The sequence below is a fragment of the Sminthopsis crassicaudata genome, chromosome 1, assembly GCF_048593235.1.
Source record: "Sminthopsis crassicaudata isolate SCR6 chromosome 1, ASM4859323v1, whole genome shotgun sequence".
Lineage (NCBI taxonomy): Eukaryota > Metazoa > Chordata > Mammalia > Dasyuromorphia > Dasyuridae > Sminthopsis > Sminthopsis crassicaudata.
In genome coordinates, this window is record NC_133617.1 from 462,369,034 (window position 1) to 462,392,071 (window position 23,038).

Genomic DNA, 23,038 nt, shown 5'->3' on the forward strand with positions numbered 1-23,038 from the left:
TTAATGGGACTTTCTTTTCATTAGTGGAGATTAATCCCTTACACCTGGGTAAGGGGTGGGGGTGGGGTTCCAGTTGATTCAGTTTCTTCAGACTGTTCTTAGAGCTCAGCAGTCACTAAGGATGCTTTAGGCTTCAATTTTAAAAGAAAAAATGGTGTCACGTCCCACTTCAGGTTGCTGAGAGAATAAGACAAGGAGGAAGCTAACATGAAGTCTTCATTACATTCCCCCAGCTTGCTACAAATGGAGACAGCAGAATAGTTTTCTCTTGGAAAAGGCTTTGGTTGAGCTGTGTTTTATTGACTTGGATAAGTGGATTTCTTTGCAAATTGCTATATGTATATATTATGGAATTGGCATTTGGTGGGAAAGGAGTCCAGCCTTGGATATAAAGATTGGAATCTTCTTCCTCTCCCCCCTCTCCCCCTGCATTGAAAAGCAATGAGAGGTTTAGCTTCAGCTTGAAAACCACATCCCCTAGGCTAGCAAATAGATGAATTCAAGCCCAATTCTGTAAAGAGAATATAGCAGTCAAACTGCTGGCTCCAAGCCCTGCTTCCCCTACTGGCAAAAAATAAAGTCTTCCTTGGAGAAGAGTGGATGGAGAAGAGGATATATATGTATGTATATATGGATATGCATTCTGCTTCCTTTCCAGCCATAGTACTACACTCCCAAACTACACTTGGGAGACATTCTTCTGGACCCACCCACTGGGGTGTGGTGCTATCCAGCCTGAGACTTTCATTCTCAAAGCCTAATCTCTCAATCCAAGGATTAAATAAACATTAAACCAGAAAATTCTTGTTTAGGGAGAAGCCTGGTGTGTCAGATCAGTTGTGAAGATTTAGAGTCAGTCTCTAAAGATATAGGATGCCAAATTGAGAGATAGAGACTGAAATCAAGGTCATCTGAGGAAGAAGGCAATGGATTGGGAGAGGGAAAAAAAGAGGCATATAAAAATCTGATCTTCTACAAAAAGCTTTCACCAACCTTTCTTAAATCAAGTGCCTTTCCCCTGTAAATATGTAATAAAGTTGGGAGAGAATATAGTTAGAAAAACAAAAAGACAAATTCTCTCAGGGGAACTCACCATTAACCAGAAGAAAGGAAATGTTCCGTATTGGTCAACCTACCATCTTGGGGAGGGGGTGGGGGGAAGGAGGGGAAAAGTTGGAACAAAAGGTTTTTCGATTGTCAATGCTGAAAAATTACTCATACATATATCTTGTAAATAAAAAGCTATAATTAAAAAAAAGAAAGAAAGAAAGGAAATGTTCCATGAAGTGGAAGAAAGACATTGTATGGCAGGTTAGACTGACCAGAGTAGCTAGACTAAGGAGAATGATGCCATTAGAAGAAAGGCATTATAAGGGAAACAGAGAACCTCACAGTGGGCTTAGTTGTGAAGAGAATTTAGCAAAGATCATCATAAGCAGTTCTTTTATAGGGGAAATGTAGCCTTGGGGATTGCAAAAAATGAAGAGGGAGAAAGCCATGTGGCAGACCAAGTCCCAGACCTGCCTAAAGATATGCCAATCAAGATAATCTGGGAAAGTTTAACTTCTTAGCTTATGGTCATAAAACAGTCTGGAAAAGCTAAGTTTACATCAAGATTATCTCAAAGGTTGTTTGACTGACAGGATGGATAAATTAAAAATAGACTAAACTTCACATTATTCTATATGAACAGGATTTGGCAGTTCATGTCAGTGGACTTAGAACTGAAAAGGAATTAGCATGGATCTTTATCTTAAGTACATATTTTATAGTAAATAAAACCTCATAACTTGTCAAGTCTTAGAGGAGGAAGGGGAAATAAAGGCCAAAATAAAGATATGTATTGAAATGTTGGGACTGTCTTAATAGTCTGGGAAACTTTGTTCCCCTAAGAGTTATCTTAAAGATGATAATAAGGCAATCTGAACACATTTTTGCTGCATTAACTATGATAATAACATAATCTAGGAAACTAAGTTCCTGTGAGAAATAGATGAGCAGTTATTTGGTTTCCGCAGTTATGAAAATTAAATTGGAGAAATGAAATTTAAATTAGAAAATTGAATCCCATAAGGATATCAAAGAAGAATCAAGAACTGACTTTTGTAATTAAGGGTAGCCTGAGATTTGAAAAGAATCTTTTGTTCTTTGACTCTAGCTCTCCTTATTTATCTTATCCCTGGTAGAATGTCCTTGGGGGCAGAGATGGGCTATGTAATTCGGGATGGAGCAACTTCTGTAACATCCAATTAATGGGAATCAGGGGAGGGATTTGACTTTCAGGGTAGAAAATAAAATATTGCCTTTGGAGTTTCAAAGGTATGTCTACTAACCTAGGCACCCATTCTTGCAAGAATGTGAAATAAATCTTTTCTGCATTCATCAGTGAGTCAGTGGAGTTCTTGGTAAGATCTTTTTTAATACAGTTTTCATTAAGGTTATGCTACCTAGACAATCTTGAGAAACTTAAGTTCCCAGGATGAACGTTTTAACCATTGTGTCCCTTGGGATACTTATATTGGGCTCATGGCTTCTACTGAGCATTTGCTCTGATTACAGATTATAGAAATTTGCCTTAAGAGGAAAAAGTAGGAACATGATTATAATAACATCAAAACTGGTCCTTCAGGCTTCAGCCTGAGAGTGCATACATGACAGGATAAAGCATCCTTAGTTCTGCTTGACAATTGATCATGCAATAATAATTCCACCTGATAACCAGACTCAGGAATAAAAAAAAACAAAAAAAAAAAAAAAAACAAAGAAACAGAACAGGGAAATTGAGTCAGAAGGATCCCACCTTCAGCAGAGGCTAAGATTGTCTTCCCAACTCTTACCCAAATAAGATGTCCACCTAGACATTTCAAGTAGACATTCCTCTGAGTAATTTATGCCGTTTCTCTGGAATGGTGAATTACTGATTTAATGATCAAGCAATCAAATTCAAAACTCACAAGAATATCAGTTACAGTCCCAGAGATTTTATCTCTAATAGCAAATTCTACTAATTGCAGCTTAGAGCTAGATTCTTTATTTTAAAGTTTACTAAGACATACATGAGATTTTTGTTTAACATGTTTTATATATTTACAACTTATCCTGGTACAAACGATCAATTACTAAACAAGCTTATAGATTCTTAATAAATGGATTTCTTATTTAGAAATTATACATCCTAAATAGGCTTGTTTCTCAGGACTGATGACCTTACTTACCCTGATAGTTTCAAGAAAACTGGCAAGCTTGCAAATTAATAGGCATTGACAGAGACCCCAGAAAAAGGGCTGAGCTTGCTGTTGCCCACCCCAACATTATTAACAATTTCATGGGCTGTGTTGTTTGATACCTTCCTCCACTCTGTAAAAAGGGTAAAGATATTGTACACCTTCATCATGTTGGGAGAGAAAAATCAGAACAAAAGGAAAAGAGAGGGAAAAAAAAATGAACACAACATGTATTGATTTACCTTCATCTCCATAGCTCTCTTTCTTGGATGCAGATGGCATTTTCTATGCAAAGTTTATTGATAATTGCCTTGGATCATTGAAGGGCTGAGAAGAACCAAATCTTTCATAGTTGATCATTGCACAGTTTTGCTATTACTGTGTATAACATATTCCTGCTGCTGCTTGTTTTGCTCAGCATCAGTTCATGTACATCTTTCCAGAGCTTTCTAAAAGCAGCTTGTTCATCATTTTTTATAGAACAATAATATTCCATTGTTAGGATTATTACTAGGTGCTAAGTTGGTACTTAACAAATCTCTAGCTCAGAGTTTACACCTTTAAAGGAGCTCCCACAAGCCCATGGAATACCCATTCTCTGGGAGGATATAAGGAGCCAGGATTCAGGAAGGAAAGGGGATTCGAAATTCTACTGTGGTGCTGGCTGGGGACACTTGGACAAGAGCAGATTCACAAGAACTAAAGGAAAAGCCTGTTCATGGACTTCACAACTAGGATTGACTTCCAGGAAATCCACAATCCCACACTCTCGGAGACGGAGTCTGATTCATTTCCACATCTACCTTCGTGCTGACTGGAGGCTTTGGATTCAGAGGGAGCTGGAGTCTGAAGTTGGCTGGAAACATTCTGACAGGAACTAAAGCCAAGACTGCCTCCAGAAGCCCCCCAAGAAAATCTGCCCCAAAGAGAACAATCATATTTTAGAGAAACAGATCATTACATTTTGGTGCCCAACGTGGGGCAAAGACTTTTACTTATCCTGATTCTGGCTGATTCTGAGCCCTTCAGGGAACTAGCCAGGACTTCACATTCCATTACTTTGATATACCACAATTTATTCATCCATTCTCCAAAGGATGCCAATCCATTTCTCACAGATGCATGCATACATATATACACAGACACTTTGCCATACACAGACACCTTTCCCCACAGTAGGAAAAAAAAAATTTAAGCAGTGATAGCATACACTTCCAGATTCATGCTTAATCCCCAGTAATCAATCAAGTATATTAAACGTCCATTCTGTGACAGGTATCCAGAAACTGAGGAGACAAATATAGTGGTTAAATGGTGTAGTAGATAAAGTACCAGTCAGGAAGACTCATTTTCCTGAGTTCAAATCTGGCCTCCGACACTTAATAGTTGTGTGATCCTGGGCAAGTCACTTAGTTCTATATGCCTCAGTTTTCTCATCTTTAAAACGAACTGAAGAAGGCAATGGCATATCACTCTAATATCTCTATTAACAAAACCTCAAATGTAGTTGCAGAGTTATACATGACTGAAAATGACTAAACAACAAAAAAGCATCTATTCTGCAGCAAACTGGGGATATAAATACAAAAGTGAGATAGTACCTGCCAGAAAGGAGATACAATGTGTAAACACATAAGCTAGGTGGCACAATGGATAGAACACTGTCTCTGGAGTCAGGAAGACCTGAGTTCAAATCTAGCCTCAAATACTTAGCTGTATAACCCTGAACAAGTCACAACGCTGTTTGCCTCAGTTTTCTCTTCTGTAAAATGAGCTGGAGAAAATAAAGGCAAACCATTCCAATACCTTTCCCAAGAAAATTCCAAAAGGAGTCAGAAAGAGTTGGACACAACTAAACAGCAACAATGACAGTTGAATATCAGACCATATCTGGTTTTAAGACCTGAGTTCAATATACCAAGCTCAGATACTAGTTAGCTGTCTGACTCCAGGCAAGTCACTTACCCTTTGTTTTCCTCAGTCTATTCATCTGAAAAACGGGAGTAAAAGCAGCATCTATCTTGTTGGGTTGTTGTGATGCTACATGTGTATCTTGAAAAAACAAAACTATCTAGGAAAAAAAAAATAGTAAGGTGTAGAGGAAGAACCTACACAGAGGCAGAGGGGAGAGAAGTCATAGCCTGAAAATCTGTTCACATCAGGAATGGGTTAAATAGGAAGCAATACACATACATACATGCATACATACATACATACATACATACACACATACATATATACGTACATACCAGGTGGATATAGCATTCTCCAAAATCTATAAAGAAATAAGGGGGGACACCAGCTCTGAAGTCAATTGGACCTGAGTTTAAATCCAGCTTTAGACACTTAACACTTACCAGCTGTGTGACCTGGGCAAGTCACTTAACCCCAATTGACTCACCAAAGAAAGAAAGAAATAGAAAAAAAGGGAATAATGAGACAGAGAGTTCAGAGAGACAAAGTGTATAGATTAATGGGAAAGGGATAAAGTAAAAGGGAAAGTATAGAGGGAGAAGACAAAGGAAGGATCTCTGAGTAGAGGTGGTTAAGGAAAAGCAAAGCAAGTCAAAGAGTAGAATTAAAGTAGAAAAGCTAACAAGGATAGAACAGAAGAGATATACACAAACACTACAACAAGGATCAGGCTTAGAATTTATTAGAAATAAAAACTAAGGTTAGTAATCATTGATCTCAGGCAATATGAAACAAAGATTCAATGAAGAGAGAAATCTATATTATGTCAGCCATACTAATATTGTTTTTAGATGCATTTACATATGTATATATGCGTGTATGTGTACATGTATAGGTATGTGTGTATATATAAATATGTTTATATACATACATATATATCCATGCTTAATTGTAATCTGCTTGGGGGATATGAGGGGAATGAAAGGAGAAAAATGAATAAAGTAAAAAGTGCACAGTAGAGAACAAAAGAATATAAGGAAGTGAAGAAAAGATGGACAATCAGCAATATAATCTTTTCTATTACTATATATATTTTCTTGAAATGGAAATTTATTGTTATATTTTTAAAATTCTCCTTGATATTCTGCTGGGCACATGACAATGTTTTATTTTCTTTATTTTGCTTTTCTGTCTTTCTTTTTCTATTTTTAAAATTTAGTTCAATAAAAATCTTATAAACTTATAAAAAAAAGAGAAAGGTCTCATATTCCACAAAAGTAATAATAGTTTTAAATGATTTTACTATAATTCTACCAAAGTTTTGAATGGAATAGTTACATCACTATGGAAAAGTTTGAGAACCACTGTCTAAAGTGAACACAGACATCCATCTCTACACTCTTGATACCCTGAGGGGTCCTAACCATATGGATCTCCCCACTCTTGTGGCCCACCGCTAAATTTCTGTAAGTTTATGTTCTGCACAAGGACTATGTATATTAGGGAGAAAGTATGATTATTCCTTCTGTTTGCCTTCTACTTAGCAAATGTCATATAAATACTATTCTTGGGTTTTAGTTCTCTTTTTAAGAGTTAATGAATTCCATCAATTAAGAAATGGCTAAATAAGCCGTGGTATATGATGATAATGGAATATTATCATGCTATAAGAAATGACAAGCAGAATGGTTTCAAAAAAACTTTGAATGCCTTATATGAATTGATACAAAGTGAAGCGAACAAAACCAGGAGAATATTGTCCACAATAATAGTGATATTGTTTGATGAAGAACTGTGAACGATGTAGCTATTCTCAGCAACACGATACAAAACAATCCTAAAGGACTAATGATGAAACATACTATCCACCTCCAGAGAATAAATTGATATTTTTTTGAATACAGACCAAAGCATGCTATTTTTCATGTTCATCTTTTATTTGAGTCTTTTTATGCAATATTACTAATATGGAAATGTTTTCCATGATTCCACATAGCATAACATATGTCTAATTACTATGTTAGGAAGGAGGGAGGAGACAGAGGAAAGAACAGAATTTGGAACTCAAAACTTTTTTTAATGTTAAAAAGTTGTTTTATTGCAGGGAAAGGTCATAGCTGCTGTTGGGGTAGGACAAGATTTGAGAGAATGAAAAAAAAAAAGAGTTGAGAGGTTGAAGTGGAGATAGACAAAAAAGGCAGGCAAAAGAAGAGGAAGAACTTATAAACCTTTGAAGAATCTGTGGGCTTTAGCATGTGCCTGGTGTTCACAGACCATCTGCTGGACACAGTAAAGGTAAGGCTGAAAACTCAGCTAAAGAGCTACCCAGGACAACTTTTCTTCTACTATAGGAATTTTGTTTCAGAAAGATATTTGTTAAAGTGTTTGAAAACTATTTCAAGGAATGGTCATTCTAATTTCTAGGTTTGTTGTGTGCTTCTTGGGCTTTGATTTGGGGGAATGGGAAGGAAGCTCATGAGAAGAACCTAAATAATGCATTGAATTATCCCTAGCTGTTTCCAACCGGAATGTCATCTGGTGAATTCACAACAAATGATAATCACTGGAGAAAGAATCAAGTGTCTATTACAGATTTAAGCTTCTTCAGGAGAAACAAAATACATCAATGCTTTGGACTGTACCAAAAAATTAAAAAAAAAAAAATTGCATCAAGAAAATAAAAGAAGAGGATATCACATCCCTATATAAAGGTTTTACATCTGTAATGATCCATGCCTCCCAGCAAAGGTGTTTCCTTGGCTTTGAAGTCATTATTTATTTCATTCCTTGGCTTTGAAGTACCTTAATTGGGTCACACCAAATTTTTGAAACTCAGAAATCTAAAGCCTTCCAGACAATAGACGGGTACAAGAACTAGGAAAGGGATAGGACTGAACACAACTTAGCAAGAGGCTGGGTGGGGTAGGGTTTGTTAGCATGAAAAAATAAGAGCACTCAATGAACTTTGTATAATTTTTATCCTAAAACATCTTTTTTTTTTTTTTTTTTTTTTTTTTAGTTGGTACAATGCATACCATTTGAAATGAATTCTTTCTTGATAATTTAAAAAAATTTCATAAGACTTTGGAGATAAAAGTCAGTAGCTTCTTTTGTACCTATGCCATCACTATCCAAATCTTTTAAGTCTGCCATGGAAGACATTTTCTTCAGCTCCAGAGGGTCTATGAATCTTACTAACAGTACTAGAAACATATTTTTAATAACGACTAACCTTCAGTTGCAAAACTGTTCAAGTACCAGTCAATAAGCACTTAATTCTCAGGACATCTTTTAACCTTTGCTTATATAGGCTGAAATGTGACAATTTACTATCTTCATTTCTGTTGTCTTTGGTATGATGCTTAAGAATATTTAACAATGTCATTGTGACTAGTCTGGAAAGTCAGCAAATCAGGTCTTGGAAGCTAGTCATGAATAGATGTGTTTTTCAGATGTTGAGAGGGTGTTGTAGCCATGTGGCCACCCATGACTTCCTCTCCCCAACCTAGGAAAATCTAGAGTGAATCCAAATCGGTGTGCATAAACCAATCCAGGAAAAAAGAGAAAGAGAGAGAGCTTTGGGTTCCATGCCAGGTGAAACATCTGGCATGGAATCCAAAGCTCTCTCTCTCTTTTTTTCCTTTTATAATCATGTTAGGCTACAGTAGTGTTTACTATAGTAGTGTAGTATAGTATATACTATATTATAGTATTATAGTAGAACCCAAATTTTTACTTTTACAATCATGTTAGGTTACACTAGTGTTTATCATAATAGTGTTATAAAGGGACTTGAGAAGTAAGATATACACTGCACTTACCAGATTATATCTGAAGTACATTTAATGAAAGATACTGATAAATGGGATAATATCTAGAGCAATCCAAATGATGACGGAACAAAGGATCATGCCATATAACAATGAATTTCAGGAATTTGGGATGTTGAGCCAGGAAAAGAGAAGACATTTCAGGAAGGTTAAACAAATTAACTGTCTTCAATTACTTGATAGGCTATTTCAGGTGAAAGAAATTATATTTTTTTATGTGGTCCCACAACTTTACAGGGAATAGTAACCTAAGCTACAATATTTGTAAAAGTTCCCATTTTTTAAAATGACATTTTGTATAAGAGATTCTTGTTCAGGTATGGGTGGGATTATGAATTCCCTTCCAATTTTGATATTAACATGATGTTAGAGGGATAATATGAGTTCACACCTTATTGAAAAAATTTCATCAACACAGGAACTAAGGTTTCCGAATCTACTTTAACTTTGTTAACAAAGAATTAACCTTATGAAACTGTATAGAACTCAAAAGAAGGATTCAAGAGAGAATTATCAATCTTTACTGGGCACACAACTGTAACTTGTACCTATAAATAAAATGACTTCTCATCTAGATTTGTTCTCCCCAAGCAAAGTTGATACTATGGAACTAAACTCCAAATTGGTCTTTACCTATACAGCTGTATGTATTAAAATATAAAAAATTAAAAATTTGTACAATATCAAAGAGAAATATAACTAGGCCATGGGACAGAAAGTACTGATGTAAGCATTTCAGTGTAACAGTATTCCAATGAGTAGGTTAGAATTCTCAGTTGGATCTTGAACTCTGACCTGATAAATGTATATAGCCTGATTTGCTGCCACAATATTCTTTTCTCTTCCCGTGCCAATTTAATATATTAGAGTTTTGACTGAGGAAGGGAGTGTAATTGCCAGCAATACCACTTCCCTCATTCCAGCATGAGATTTCTCTATTTCCTGTATAGTAATAATTCCACTGGAAATGGAAATGGAAACTAGGACAAGGTTTAGAAGAAGCCCCACCCTCATCATTAACTGAGTATAAATACACAGTGCTATAGTGTAGTCTGCAGAACTGTACTTGCTGATTCTTTCTCTGGATTGCTTAATCTGTGAAGTGGTAAGTAAACATTGTAAAAGTATATTTTAGAGAGTTATACTAGAGACACAGCCTCTTGTTCCCGGTCCAGAGACAGGATTTCTAGATTCTGTGTATAGATCTTTAATTTGACATATTGAAATGATTGAGATCTAGAACTCTAGATACTGAAGTATCAGACAACCTCCAAAACTAAATCTCAGTCTTGGTTTTTCTTTATAAGAGAATTGTGACAAAGATTGTACTTTAAGTTGCTAGTCCCTGTAACATTGTTGTAATTAGTTAAATGCTAAAGAATTATGTTATTTAATTTTTTACCGTATATTTTTTATTTAATTGGCATAGGCATCCTAGAGGAATGTCACTCAAATTACCAACTGTTCTACAGCTAGTTGTCTTAAAAAGTTATCTGAGGACAATGAGAAGCTAGGGGATTTAGCCAAAGGTACAGAGCTAGCATGTGTCAGAGGCAGTTTAACCCAGCTCTTAAAGACTTTGAGGACAGCTCCGATATTCATGATGCTCTGAGCTTCTCTTATTATTTTCTTTTTACATCTTAAGTCACTGAAAAAGAGATGAAATGAAAGGTGAGCAGGATAAGTGGCTATTGACAAATCGTTTGTAATTCTCTTGAGGGTATAGGTTAGGTTAGTCATGAAAAGTTAAAGACAGAAGAGATTGCATGTATTAACCACATTGCCATGACTGGCCAAGAATAAGAGAAAAGAACATTAATTTGGCTAAAATAGAAACCAGGACTTTTTCAATACTATTGAAAGTCCTCCTTCATGTGTGAGTGTCTTTGAATTATAAGTGAACTGTGAGAATTCCTTTATCTAATTGATTTGCTACTTTTTGGTTTGGTTTCTGAACTAATATTATTTTTATGAAAACAAACAAAAAATCACTGATTGCACTTGGAGAGACAAATAAGAAAAAAGTAGCACATTGCAGTGACATGCACAATGAAAAGTTTTAGTAATAGTAATAATTCAATTTTGGTATTCTGAAAAGCTCTTTTTTTAGTCACCTCCTTCAAATCAATTATTTGTTAGTTTGCTTTCATAATGCCTTGGGCTAAAGCACAACCTCTCTATAACTAAGTAGGTAGAATTTTAGCTATACAATAAGGATACAGATCAAAACCAGTCCAGAAGTATGAAATAGTAAATAACTTGTGGTAATACAACTAGTATGTGGCAACTGTTCTTCTACACACACACATATACATACACACACACACACACAGACACACACACACATTCTGATAAAGTATATTGTACAGAACATGCTGTTACAACTTTTTATTAGACTTCACTTCATACTCATATAAACGATATGGAGAAGCATACTAGTTATCAGTTCAACTTTCTACTAGTTAATATTCCTAATGGCTAGTATTCACATAATGCTTCAAAATTTACAAAAGTACTATTTTTATAAAGTATTTAATTTTATCTTCAAAACAATCTTAAGAGGAAGGTGCTATAGTTTTTAGTGGATTCTAATGAAACATATATTGGTCATGTGATTTGTCTGTGGTCACACAGCTAGTAAATGTCTGAGGCATTATTTCAATTCAGTGTTTCTTGATTCCCAATCTAGCACTCCCACTAAGTTGCCTCTATAGATTTTGCTGTTAAGAAGTACAAACCAATATAATGACCAATGAAGTTAGGCTAAATGATTTGCCTACAGTCACAGAAGTAATAAGCAGCAAAGTCTAGATTTGATACCAAGTCTGATTCCAGATTCGGTGCTCATCTCACTATATGGTGCTATGGTACCTGCAGGTAATAGAATTTAATTGTATCCTACAAAAATTACCAATATAAAAAACATGGAGGAATGCAGGAAAATTTATGAGAAGTCATACAAAGAGAAAAAAGGTAGAATCAAAACATCTAACTGATTACACTTACCTCTACAATGATAGAAGAAAAATATCAGGAAAATACACAAGGGAATTACTATTTCAGAGGGAGAAAAATGAAAAGAGTACATTTGTTATGATCTTCTTAAAGTTAATATATGTGGTGGGTTTTTTTTTTTAACTGAACAGTGAAGTTTATGGTTTCGAGTAAAATAATTTTCTACTCTCATTTCTCTTAGGTATTCTTTTTACATTTTTTTAAAAAGGAAAATGGAAATAAACCAAGAATACAAGAGAAATAAGTTTGATTTTTTTCATGCTTTAAATGGAAGAAATACTATGAACCAATAAAATAAATAAAGAATGTAAGATTTTGTTCTAAGATTTAGAATTTATGGAAGAGAAATAATAATAAAAAAGTTAAACTTGTTATGAATCGAAGGTTTACAGTGCCACCTTGTGGTTAATTAATATTAACATGATTTTTCCACAGAAGTCAGGGTTTCTTCTTAAAGGGAGATATGGTATGCCAAGATTAATTTGACCACATTAATTTGATTGAGCATAAGGAAATAAAAAAAAAATTAGCAGTATCCTCATGCTCACAAAGCAATATCTTCAGGCAATGTTCAAAAAATTAAGTTCTGGAAAAATGACATTACCCAACATAACATATTCAATCAGTGATAGAGCTGAGCTTTTCTTTCTTATATTTAATGATGTTTTTCTATCTCCATTCCAGGAGCTTCAAGATGGTTTATGCTAAGTGCTGGACATTGAAGAAGCACTTTGAAGGTCTACCAACCAGAAGTGACTTTGAGCTAAAGGAGGTTGAGTTACCAGCCTTAAAAAATGGAGGTAAGTCATGCTTAATTTCTGGAAAGTTTAGCCAATTAGCACTTATTAAGAATCTACTGTTTCAGGGATAGTCCTAAGTATACAAGAAAGGCACAAAACAAACCCTTCTCTAGTAGATAACAGTCTAAGGGGGAGACAACATGCAAACAACTATGTAAAAACAAGATATATAAAAGATAAACTGGAAATAATCCCAAAGGGAAAGCACTAAGATTGAGGAGGACAAGAAAAGGCTTCTTGTAAAAGAGGGACTTTATCTGAAACTTGGAGGATGGCAAAGAAGCCAGAAGTCAGGAGACAGAGATGAGAAGGGAGAAAATTCCAAGTATAGTGTAAATGTTCAGATTCAGTACATGGAATATATTATTCACAGAACAAGGAAGCCAAAGTCTTTGCCTCATGGTGTAAGAAAATTGAAAAGGTAATAAGGGGGCAATTTATGAAGCGTTCTACAAGCCAGAAGGTTTTTTATGTTTGATCTTGGAATTAATAGGTAGCCATTGGCATTTTTTAAATGAAGAAAGATGTGATATGATCAGACTGGCACTTTTCCAAAAAGATCAATAAGGGACTAGAGAATATGTCATTATTTTTCTTCATGATGGCAGCTTGCTTCTTTATTAAGAAGTTTATTATCTAATTGGGAAAGTTGAGAAGAAAAAAAAATAGGTGAGAAGAGCAACATGAAAGAGCAACCATTTTGCAATAAAAAGACTTAGGTTTTAAGTTCTAGTTCTAACTTACTAGCTCTATGATCTTGATCAAGTATTTCCATTTACATTGTTATAGTTCTGTATATATTGTTTTATTGGCTCTTCTATACTCCACTCTGTGGCAATTCACATAGATCTTTCCATGCTACAATGTATTGACACACATCATTTTATAGTACAATAATACTTCATATAATAATATCACAATTTAGCTATTCCCCAGTTTATGGGAATTAACTTTTCCCCCTCAATTCTTGGCTAACACAAAAAGTGCTGCTATAAATATTTATTTATTTATTTATTTTTTTGCAGAGGCAATTAGGGGTTAGATGACTTGCCCATAATCATGCAAGTAGGAAGTGTTAAGTGTCTGAGGCCAGATTTGAACTCAGTTCTTACTAACTTCAGGACTGGTGCTCTATCCACTATACCAACTAGCTGTCCCCTGTTATAAATATTTTGTAGCACATGGAAACTGTCTTCTCATTGATGACTTTCTTCAAGTATTAACCCAGTAATGGCTGAAATAATGTAAACAATTTTTTCATCACTTTATTTGCATAATTTCAAGTAGCTTTTGAGAATGGTTATACTTTTTCATAGCTCTACCAAAAATATATTAGCATGCCTATCATTCCATAATCCTCCAAAATTTATTATTATAATTTTTGGTCATTTTATTGAGGTTTTGATTTGTATTTCTCTTATTAGTGATGTAGAATGTTCTTTTATGTGGTTATGATACTTTGCAATTCTTTTTTTGAAAATCATTTATATTTTTGATCATTTATTTATTGAGGAATGGCTATCAGTCACATTTATATAAATCATTTATATCTCATGAATACCAGATCTTTATTAGGGAAATTTGATACAAAGGTGTTTTTTTTTCCCCTATTAGACCATTTTCATTCTTATCTTATATACATTAATGTTTTCTGTGTAAAAGTTTTTCTGTTTCATGTAATCAAAGTTAATTTCTTACCTTTTTGTAAAATTGCTTTTATCTGTTTTGGTTAAGATTCACCTGTGAAACTCATTAGAAAGGTAACTAAATCCTCTAGTGGTAGGCTACTGCAATAATCAATGAGCATATGTATTTAATCAGCTAAGTCAGGAGTTTATGGCTGTGTTTGTGACCTTTAAAAACAAAAACATTTTTATAAATGTATTTCAATAGAGTTAATTTCTTTGCAATTCTGTGTGTTTTATTTCATGCATTTAAAAAAAATATTCTGAGAAAATGTTCATGGGTTTTACCAGATTACAAAAGGACCAGGATATGCAAATAGATTAAGAATACCTGTTAAGAATACTGTTTAAAAAAGTAATTTTGTTCTTCTTTTATTAATAATTTTATAATTATACATTTTTGACAGTATATATGCATGAGTAATTTTTTTATAACATTATCCCTTGTATTCATTTTTCCAGATTTTCCCCTCCCTCCCTCTACTCCTTCCCCTAGATGACAGGCAATCTCATACATTTTACATGTGTACAATATAACCTAGATATAATATATGTGTGTAAATCCAATTTTCTTGTTGCACGTTAAGTATTGGATTCTGAAGGTATAAGTAACCTGGGTTACTTGAGACAGTAGTGCTAATATTAGTAATTTTGTTCTTAATAAGTTCTGAAATTTTGTTTTGCAGAGGTCTTGCTTGAAGCTTTGTTCCTCAGCCTTGACCCCTACATGAGGTATTATTATTTTTTTAAGTATAAGATTCTTTAAAATGACTGTTGGCATTAAAAGTTTCCCAGAATAGTCTGTTTGCTTTTTCCATTATAACCTGTGGTTCAGTACTCAAAGCTCTGGTTTCATATAGACTAGATTTGTTCTTGGGGATTATCTCAAAAATGTCATTTCCCTCAGCATAAGATATCCCACTCAAATATTAACTAATATTTGAATATAATTTGTGTCCAGCTGATGTGTACTGTTAGTGTTGTTCAGTCATGTCTGATTCTTCCTGATCCCATTTGGGGTTTTATTGGTTGGAATAGTTTGCTATTTCCTTCTCATGTTACAGTTGAGGAAACTGAGGCAAACAGGGTTAAGTGACCTGCCCAGGGTCACATATCTAGTAAGTATCTGAGATCTGAACCCTGATATTCCTGACTCTAGGTCTAGTTCTCTATCCATGATGTACTTGCCTCAGATGATGTGTAGGCTTCCACAAATATGGATAATTATGTCCCTAGTTTCTTAATAAGCATTCAACATAAAAAAGATACATATATGTATACATATTTGTTAGGATACAGGAGCTACCTGCCAGTGCTGCTAAAGTCTAACTCAGACCTGTAGAATGGATCTCTTCATGTTAGAGGCAGTTGCTGTTCTCTGACCTCTCCACTGAGAGGCAGTTGAGTTCTCTGACTTTCTCCTCTTCCCTCTGCCTCCAATTCATTTCATTCTCAGTCCACAAGCAGCACCTGTGTCAGTAAAGGGTCTTTTGCAACTCCTTCAAATGTTATGATTCACAGCTGTGGAGGCTCTCGGAAAATTGACTTATCCATTCAGTTAGGCATAGTCCTTATCACATATCTTATACACATATATGTATGTGTGTGTGTATACACACATATATACACATATATATGCATGTATATATACAAATTGGTGAAGTATGATATAATATGACATAACATGATATAATAAAAGTCAGCCTTTATTTAATTTCATAGAACTGTTTGGTTTCAAAACTCTCAAAAATTACTGGTTTTTGTTTATATGGGATAAATATTACCATATTAGAAATTAAACATATTATTATTATGAAAATAATTTTAACCTCAGAGACACCCAGAGGTTACTAAACCCTACTTAGAGAATAGTTGCCATAAAGAATGAAGCATATGAAAAAAGTGCACTTACAAGAGCCTAATCACGGGAAGCATAAAATATCAATAGTTCATAAATAATCAGCACAATTCTCTTCCTTCTTCCCTGTTATATGGTTGAGGAAAATGAGGTTAAATGATTTGCCCAAGATCCTACAACTAACAAATATGTGAGGGGAATACTGTGCACCTAACTACTTCAAAGAAAGATCTGTGGGACATTCTCTGAAAGCTAGCCTAGAACAACAGTCATTATAAAAATAATCTATTCATCTTTCTAAGAATCTCATCCACTCAAATAATTATGGTAACAGTACCAATCACTAAAACTTGTCCTTCAAAAGCACCAAGGGGTTGATCTTAACCAGCTAATCATTTTGAGGCAATCAAAGGTCCAAAGATTCAACCAATAGTTGTCCTCATCCTTCCTACAAGGACAATGGGCATATCCTCAGTTCATAAAGAAACGTATTTTCAAGTCTCAGACAAGGTTTACCATTCTGCAAGTACATGTTTTGCCCAGCCGAATCTCTACCAAAAACTGAGAAGAGGAAAAGAGAAGAGAAGTGGAAAAATTCAAATCACTCTAGTAAAAGATTTTAGTATCAGGAAGAATTAGAAGAAAGGAGACAATTTATCTTAGATTGTGGAAGACTTTCATTTATCTGTACTAATATTTCACACAATCTAAAATTAACTGTAGTAATACTTTATTAGAAACATTTATGTTCTCAAATCCCTTAGACTAAAGACTACTTTAGGAATCTATTCCCCTGCTACTAGAGCAAAAACAAACAATACAATCTCACTATTTTCGAGATGAAGAAAAGAAAGCTAGGTATCAAGAGATAAAGCATCAAGCCTGGAGTCTGGAAAACTTCAGTTCAAATGTGTCTTCAGACACTTATTAGCTGGGTGACTCTGGACAAGTCAGTTAATCCTGTTTGTCTCAGTTTCCTCATCTTTGAAATGGTCTGGAAAAGGAAATGGCAAGTCACTCTAGTGTTTTTACTAAGAACACTCAAGAGGGATCACAAAGGGACAGAAAGAAATGAACAACAACAACATAGATAGGGAAACTAAAGCAGAGATGAAAGGACTTGCTCAGTCATATAATTAAGAAAGTGTCTGAATTCAAATTTGAATTCAGCTATAGAATGTTATAGAGGATGGAATGCCATATTTGAAAATTATAAGTAAATATTATTGGAATGTAGAGAATATGAAGGAGAATAAAATGTAAAAAGTCTAGATAAGTTGAAAGGGACCAGGTTATAAAGAGCTTTAAATGACAATTAATGTCATTTATGACAAATATTGACAAATAAAAAAGGATATATTATATCCTGTGAGTCAGTGGAACTCCTTGAACAGAAGGATGATCTTTACAAAACATAAGTATTGATAGATAAAATATATATATGAATATATATAATTTATATATGTGTGTATGTATATCACTCACATATTATATATGCATTGTATATATACATAAATGTATATGTATGCACACATAGACATTTAGATATGTTATGTTTTATAAATATGTCCATGCTATGCATATATTTTATATGTGTGTGCATGTGTAGATGTGCATATGTTTGATATGTATATATGCATATATACACACACACACACACACACACACACACACGGATAGAAAAACCCAATCTCAGAGGGAGAGAGAAAGGTCTCGGGAGATTGGGTTTCTCTATTTCACCCAAGCTGAAATGTCATCTACCAATCTATTCTTACTAACACTTGGAATACCTAGTTAGCTTAAGCCCTGCTGCAACTCAGAACTCCTGATCTCCCACACTCTTCCAGCTTCTGTTTCTCTCCCCCCGCCCCCAAAACTACATTCAACTATAGGCTACAGGTTGAAGAGTATTATTAGAAACTCATTTATGAGTGTAAATGGTGCATAACTTACTGTTTACTTGAGAGGAGTGGAGATAGTTAACAAACCAGTTCTTTGTCAAAGGCACAACAAACATATGTCATTTCACCATCATATTGACATTACTGAGTAGTTTTTCATAACCATTTCAAAGTGACAGGTATAGATTTCTTCTTTCCAGATTTTATGAAATAACCAGAAATTCATTATAAATGAACTTATCATTATTACTTTAAACCCAAAATAAAATAGTCTAGTTTATCTAGTTTATACATTAAAAAATGTATCATTTGCAGAGCGCTATCTGGGGAGAACTGTGGGGACTGAATGTGGATCACAACAGGGTGTTTTCACCTTTTTTGTTGTTATTTGCTTGCCTTTTTATTTCTTTCTCATTTTTTCCCTTTTTGATCTGGTTTTTCTTGTGCAGCATGATAGACGTGGAAGTATGTATGGAGGAATTGCACATGTTTAATACATCTTGGATTGCTTGCTTTCTGAAGGAGGAGAGGGAGAGAAATTTGCAGGGGTGAATGTTGAGGACTGTGTTTGCACATATTTTGAAAATAGGAGGCTATTATTTTTTTAATGTATCACTATTGATGTTCTTATTTTTCAGAGTTGCTGTGAAAAAAAGTTTGAAGGAAGGTGATAAAATGATGGGAAGCCAAGTTGCCAGGTATTTGACTACATTTGGTTTATCTATGTGCTCTTTAAAAAAAGTGAGGGCTCTTTTGTCTCACCTCAGCTGTGTCTCTAAACTTAGACTCTTACTGAAACATTCTCTTTGTTACAATCCTCCACACACACCCCATAGAAACACAAGTACCTTTGCTTGCTGAGTTCCTTCTCTTGTCAATTATTCGAAATACATGAAAAATTCTCAACTTCTCTCGTAAATCAAGAAAGGTGGAATTTCCCCCTTTCCTTTCTAGGTTTAATTTACCATTATTCCTGTGTTTGTTGACATTCCTACTAAATTCTTATAATTCGTATAAAAACTATCTTTTTTGAATTTATTTATTAAGGATTTTTTCCAATTTGTATATATGTTCTATTCATATACATATGTGCAAACATATATAATAAAGAGAACTCCATAAATTATTTATGTATATCTATATCTACATGTACACACATGTCTCTCTATCCCATTTGGTTTAAATGATAAACTATTAGATTAATTGGAGTAGGGCATATTGTTTGGCTCTTTAGAATCAAAATCAATAAGTACTTTAAAGCATCGTGCTAAAATGCTGTAGATACAAGACAAAGTGAAATAGTCTCAAAAAGCTTGTATTTTAATGAGAGAATCTATATGTATATAAGTATATAAAGAATGTATACAATTAATAAAAGGCAGTTCTGAAATAATTAATAATAATAATAGTGCTTTAAGGTTTGCATAGTGCTTTGCAGGGCCAGCTGGGTGGCACAGTTTTTAGAGTACTGACCTTGGAGTCAGGAGGACCTGAGTTTAAATATTACCTCAGACATTTATTAGTTCTGTGATCCTGGGCAAGTCACATAAGCTTGCTTGCCTCCCCAAGACAAAGGCTTTACAAATATTATTTCATTTGATCCACATAGCAATCCTTGGGGGGAGTAGTGAGGTGCCATTATTATCTTCATTTTACACTTGGGAAACTGAGTCAACAAAGATTAAGAGACTTCCCCATAGTCAGACAATAACTAAAGTAGGATATTAACTCAGACCTTCCTATATATAGGTCCATCACTTTATTCACTGCATTATTTATCTGGTAGAAATAGATGGGGAGATCAGAAAGGACTGCATATAGAAGGTGGCTTCAACTAAGTCAAAGTTTCTTTTAAGAAAGTTATAAAGCATCCTTTGGGGATTCTAAGATGTAGAGATAAGGAAAGAGCTCATCCTAGGCCTGGTAGATAATCAGTCCAAAGATCTAGATAAAGAGCATTATATGAAAGGAATGGTGCCTATAGGACAGTAGGACTGAAATTTAGAGAACATGGAAGGTATTAAAATATATGGTATCATGTAAGGTTAGAGCTCAGAAAAGAGAATAACAGCTCTGCTGCTCTAAATTCACGATGTGAACACAAAATCACCTAATATTTCTGTGCTTCAAATTTCCAATCTATAAAGTAACAAAGTTGAATTAGATGAATTTTAAGATAATTCTTTGAGCACTTCCAATAGCTTGCCCCCCCCCAAGTCTCAATTGATCTTTGTTTCCACTACAGATTTGGTCTTTTGCTCATTTCCTTATCTCTAAATTTCAATAAACATATTCCAAAAAGCAGGACTTGCATTTTACCCTTCACTTATGGCCTCAAGAGGAGAGGCTTTCCCACAAGGTTCAGTCTTTAAAGAGTCTGACCTCAAAGAGAAACTTTTTCTTATTTCTCTGGCTCATTATTGCCCCTGTCACCCCGATCTGGAATCACAATCTTACAAAAATTAATGTTGAAAAGTATCTTTACATATAACTAGAAAAATAAAATAGTATAAGAAAAGGAAAATAAAATTATACTTTGCATTAAAAAAAGAAAGAAAGAAAGAAAGAGAATTTTGTGTTTCACTAGTTTGAATTCTTTTTTCTTTCAGAGTTGTGGAAAGTAAGAATTCAGCCTTTCCAGTAGGTAGCATTGTGGTGGCTAATTCAGGATGGACAACTCACTCCATTTCTAATGGAAAAGACCTAGAGACATTACCTGCTGGGTGGCCAGATACATTACCTATGTCTTTGGCTCTGGGGACCATCGGCATGACAGGGTAAGTCACATATTTTTATTTCATTTAAGACAGTAAAATTGCACTCTCCTACTGTTTTAATCTGGGAAAATATGTTTCTTAAATATGTAAAACTTATATGAAGGGTAAGGATTTTGCACCTAACAAAGCAAAAGGAAAGCTTAGAAAAAATAGGCCTTAGGCTTATGTTACCCAGAAATAGCAAAGGGACTTAGGAGAGGAGGAGAGAATGAGGTGAAGGGATAATAGTATCATGGTCTTAAGGATCCTCTGACCTCTAGCATGGGCACAACTGAGAGAATAAGGAAGGGCATGGAAGGCAGAAACAAGGGTGTGCCTGATAACTGTCTTAGTGGAAATCATTATTAATCAAGATTTTGTGGGTGTTATACCTCAGACAGGTTACAGTACATCACAACACCAAAGACTTTCCTAAGGACATATCCAATATAAAGCAACACAAATATAGACACAAAGAGAAGGCCACATGGCAAGGGTTTCCAGAATCATATGGTTGTGTCAAGGAAAGCTTTCAGTTGGTTCCGTTGCTCTCCCTCCTTCTAATACAATTAGCTCTGTAGCCATTGTATAAGGACCAGTTTAGAAAAAGCAATCCAGAGGTCTACACTTAAACTGATTACATGCTTCCTATAGGCAGCTATGAATGTGGGGAGAGGGTAGGGAGCAGAGAGGGAATTACATTGGAGTTGTTTTTCAAATTTTTGTCTTTCTACTTTTCATGGCTCAATTGCATAGCCTTCCTAAGTGGCTGCTTCATCTAATTTCTACTTTAAAAAACAATTAGTGGTATTACATCTCACAAAATTCTCACAAACTATCTTGGATGATATTATTGTACCAAGACAACAATCATTTCCTTCTTCCCCCTAAAATGTGCTCTTCCCTCGACCTATAAAACATCTTCACCAAGATCCCTGGGTCCCTCCTCTTACACTCACACACTTTGCTGGGCATCTTCACCATCGCCAAAAAAAAAAAAAAAAAAAAATACTAAAGAGACTAATTCATTGGTTTGTGTTTTGAAGGTAATCCAACTAGTTGAAATTAGTTATCTCTCTATATAACATTAATAAACTGAGGAAAGTTACAAGTTGAAATGCAATTACATGATGCAATTATTTCCATAATTAAGATGTTATAAATAGAAAGTTGGATTCTGAACAGTCAAATCAGGCTATAAATTCATAAATACAGAAATCTGAAACCATAATAGAGGAAAATAGAGAGAGGGCTGGGCAAAGAAAGCTTGCTTAAATCACAATAACAAGATGTGATGTGGAAACTGGGAACTTCAAATTATCAGAAGGATATCTGAGGTTTGTAATTCAAAGATAAGAAACATGTATGAATTCATGTGAAAATAAATTATCAGAGAAAGTAAATAATAATAATAACTCTTTAATAGCCCTTTAAGGTTTGCAAAGTGCTTTACATATATTCTCTCATTTAATCATCACAATAATCCTGTGAGAAAGGTGCTATTATTATCCCCATCTTGCAGGAAAAAACTGAGATTTAGAAAGGTTAAGTGACTTCCCCAGGATCATACAACCAAGTATTTCTCTGAAGTAGGATTTAAACTCACATCTCCAAGTCTATTGATCTATATGCAATGTACTACCTAACTGCAAAAAGAATCTAGTGAAGTTCTAGAAAGCTAATGAGAAAACAAGCTACTTCTTTTCTCTCAAAGAATCTCTTAAACTTCATTTTAGATCTAGTTAGAAATTATGGAATGACAGTATCTCAGTGTTGGAAAGAACTTCAGAGTTACGAGTAAGATATCTAGCATTGTTTAAAGCTCTCGGTGAGGTAACATCATAGCTGCAAAGGAAGTCAATTCATTACTACTGGACAGCTCTGATTATTAGCAAGTCAATCAAATCTAAACTTGCCTCTTTGAAATTTCCATCTTTTAGTCTTAATTGGAAGGAAAGGATAATGAAAGGGGAGTAGAACAAATCTAATCCCCTGGAAAAGGGGTTAGGATTACTATTAGTAGTATATATTATTAGGACAATTGATTAGGACTTG

At 34.5% G+C, this 23,038-nt stretch overlaps 1 protein-coding gene across 2 annotated transcripts in view; it reads left to right on the forward strand.

The window, feature by feature from the left end:
- The first annotated feature begins 10,003 nt into the window (after window positions 1-10,003).
- PTGR1 (prostaglandin reductase 1) overlaps window positions 10,004-23,038 on the forward strand; it is a 31,877-nt gene continuing 18,842 nt past the window's right edge. For both annotated transcript variants that reach the window (XM_074280828.1, XM_074280829.1), the window contains exons 1-5: window positions 10,004-10,073; window positions 12,668-12,783; window positions 15,155-15,200; window positions 18,866-18,925; window positions 20,837-21,004. In XM_074280828.1, the coding sequence (XP_074136929.1) occupies window positions 12,678-12,783; window positions 15,155-15,200; window positions 18,866-18,925; window positions 20,837-21,004 (380 nt within the window). In that variant the 5' untranslated portion in view covers window positions 10,004-10,073; window positions 12,668-12,677. The remainder of the gene's footprint in view (window positions 10,074-12,667; window positions 12,784-15,154; window positions 15,201-18,865; window positions 18,926-20,836; window positions 21,005-23,038) is intronic.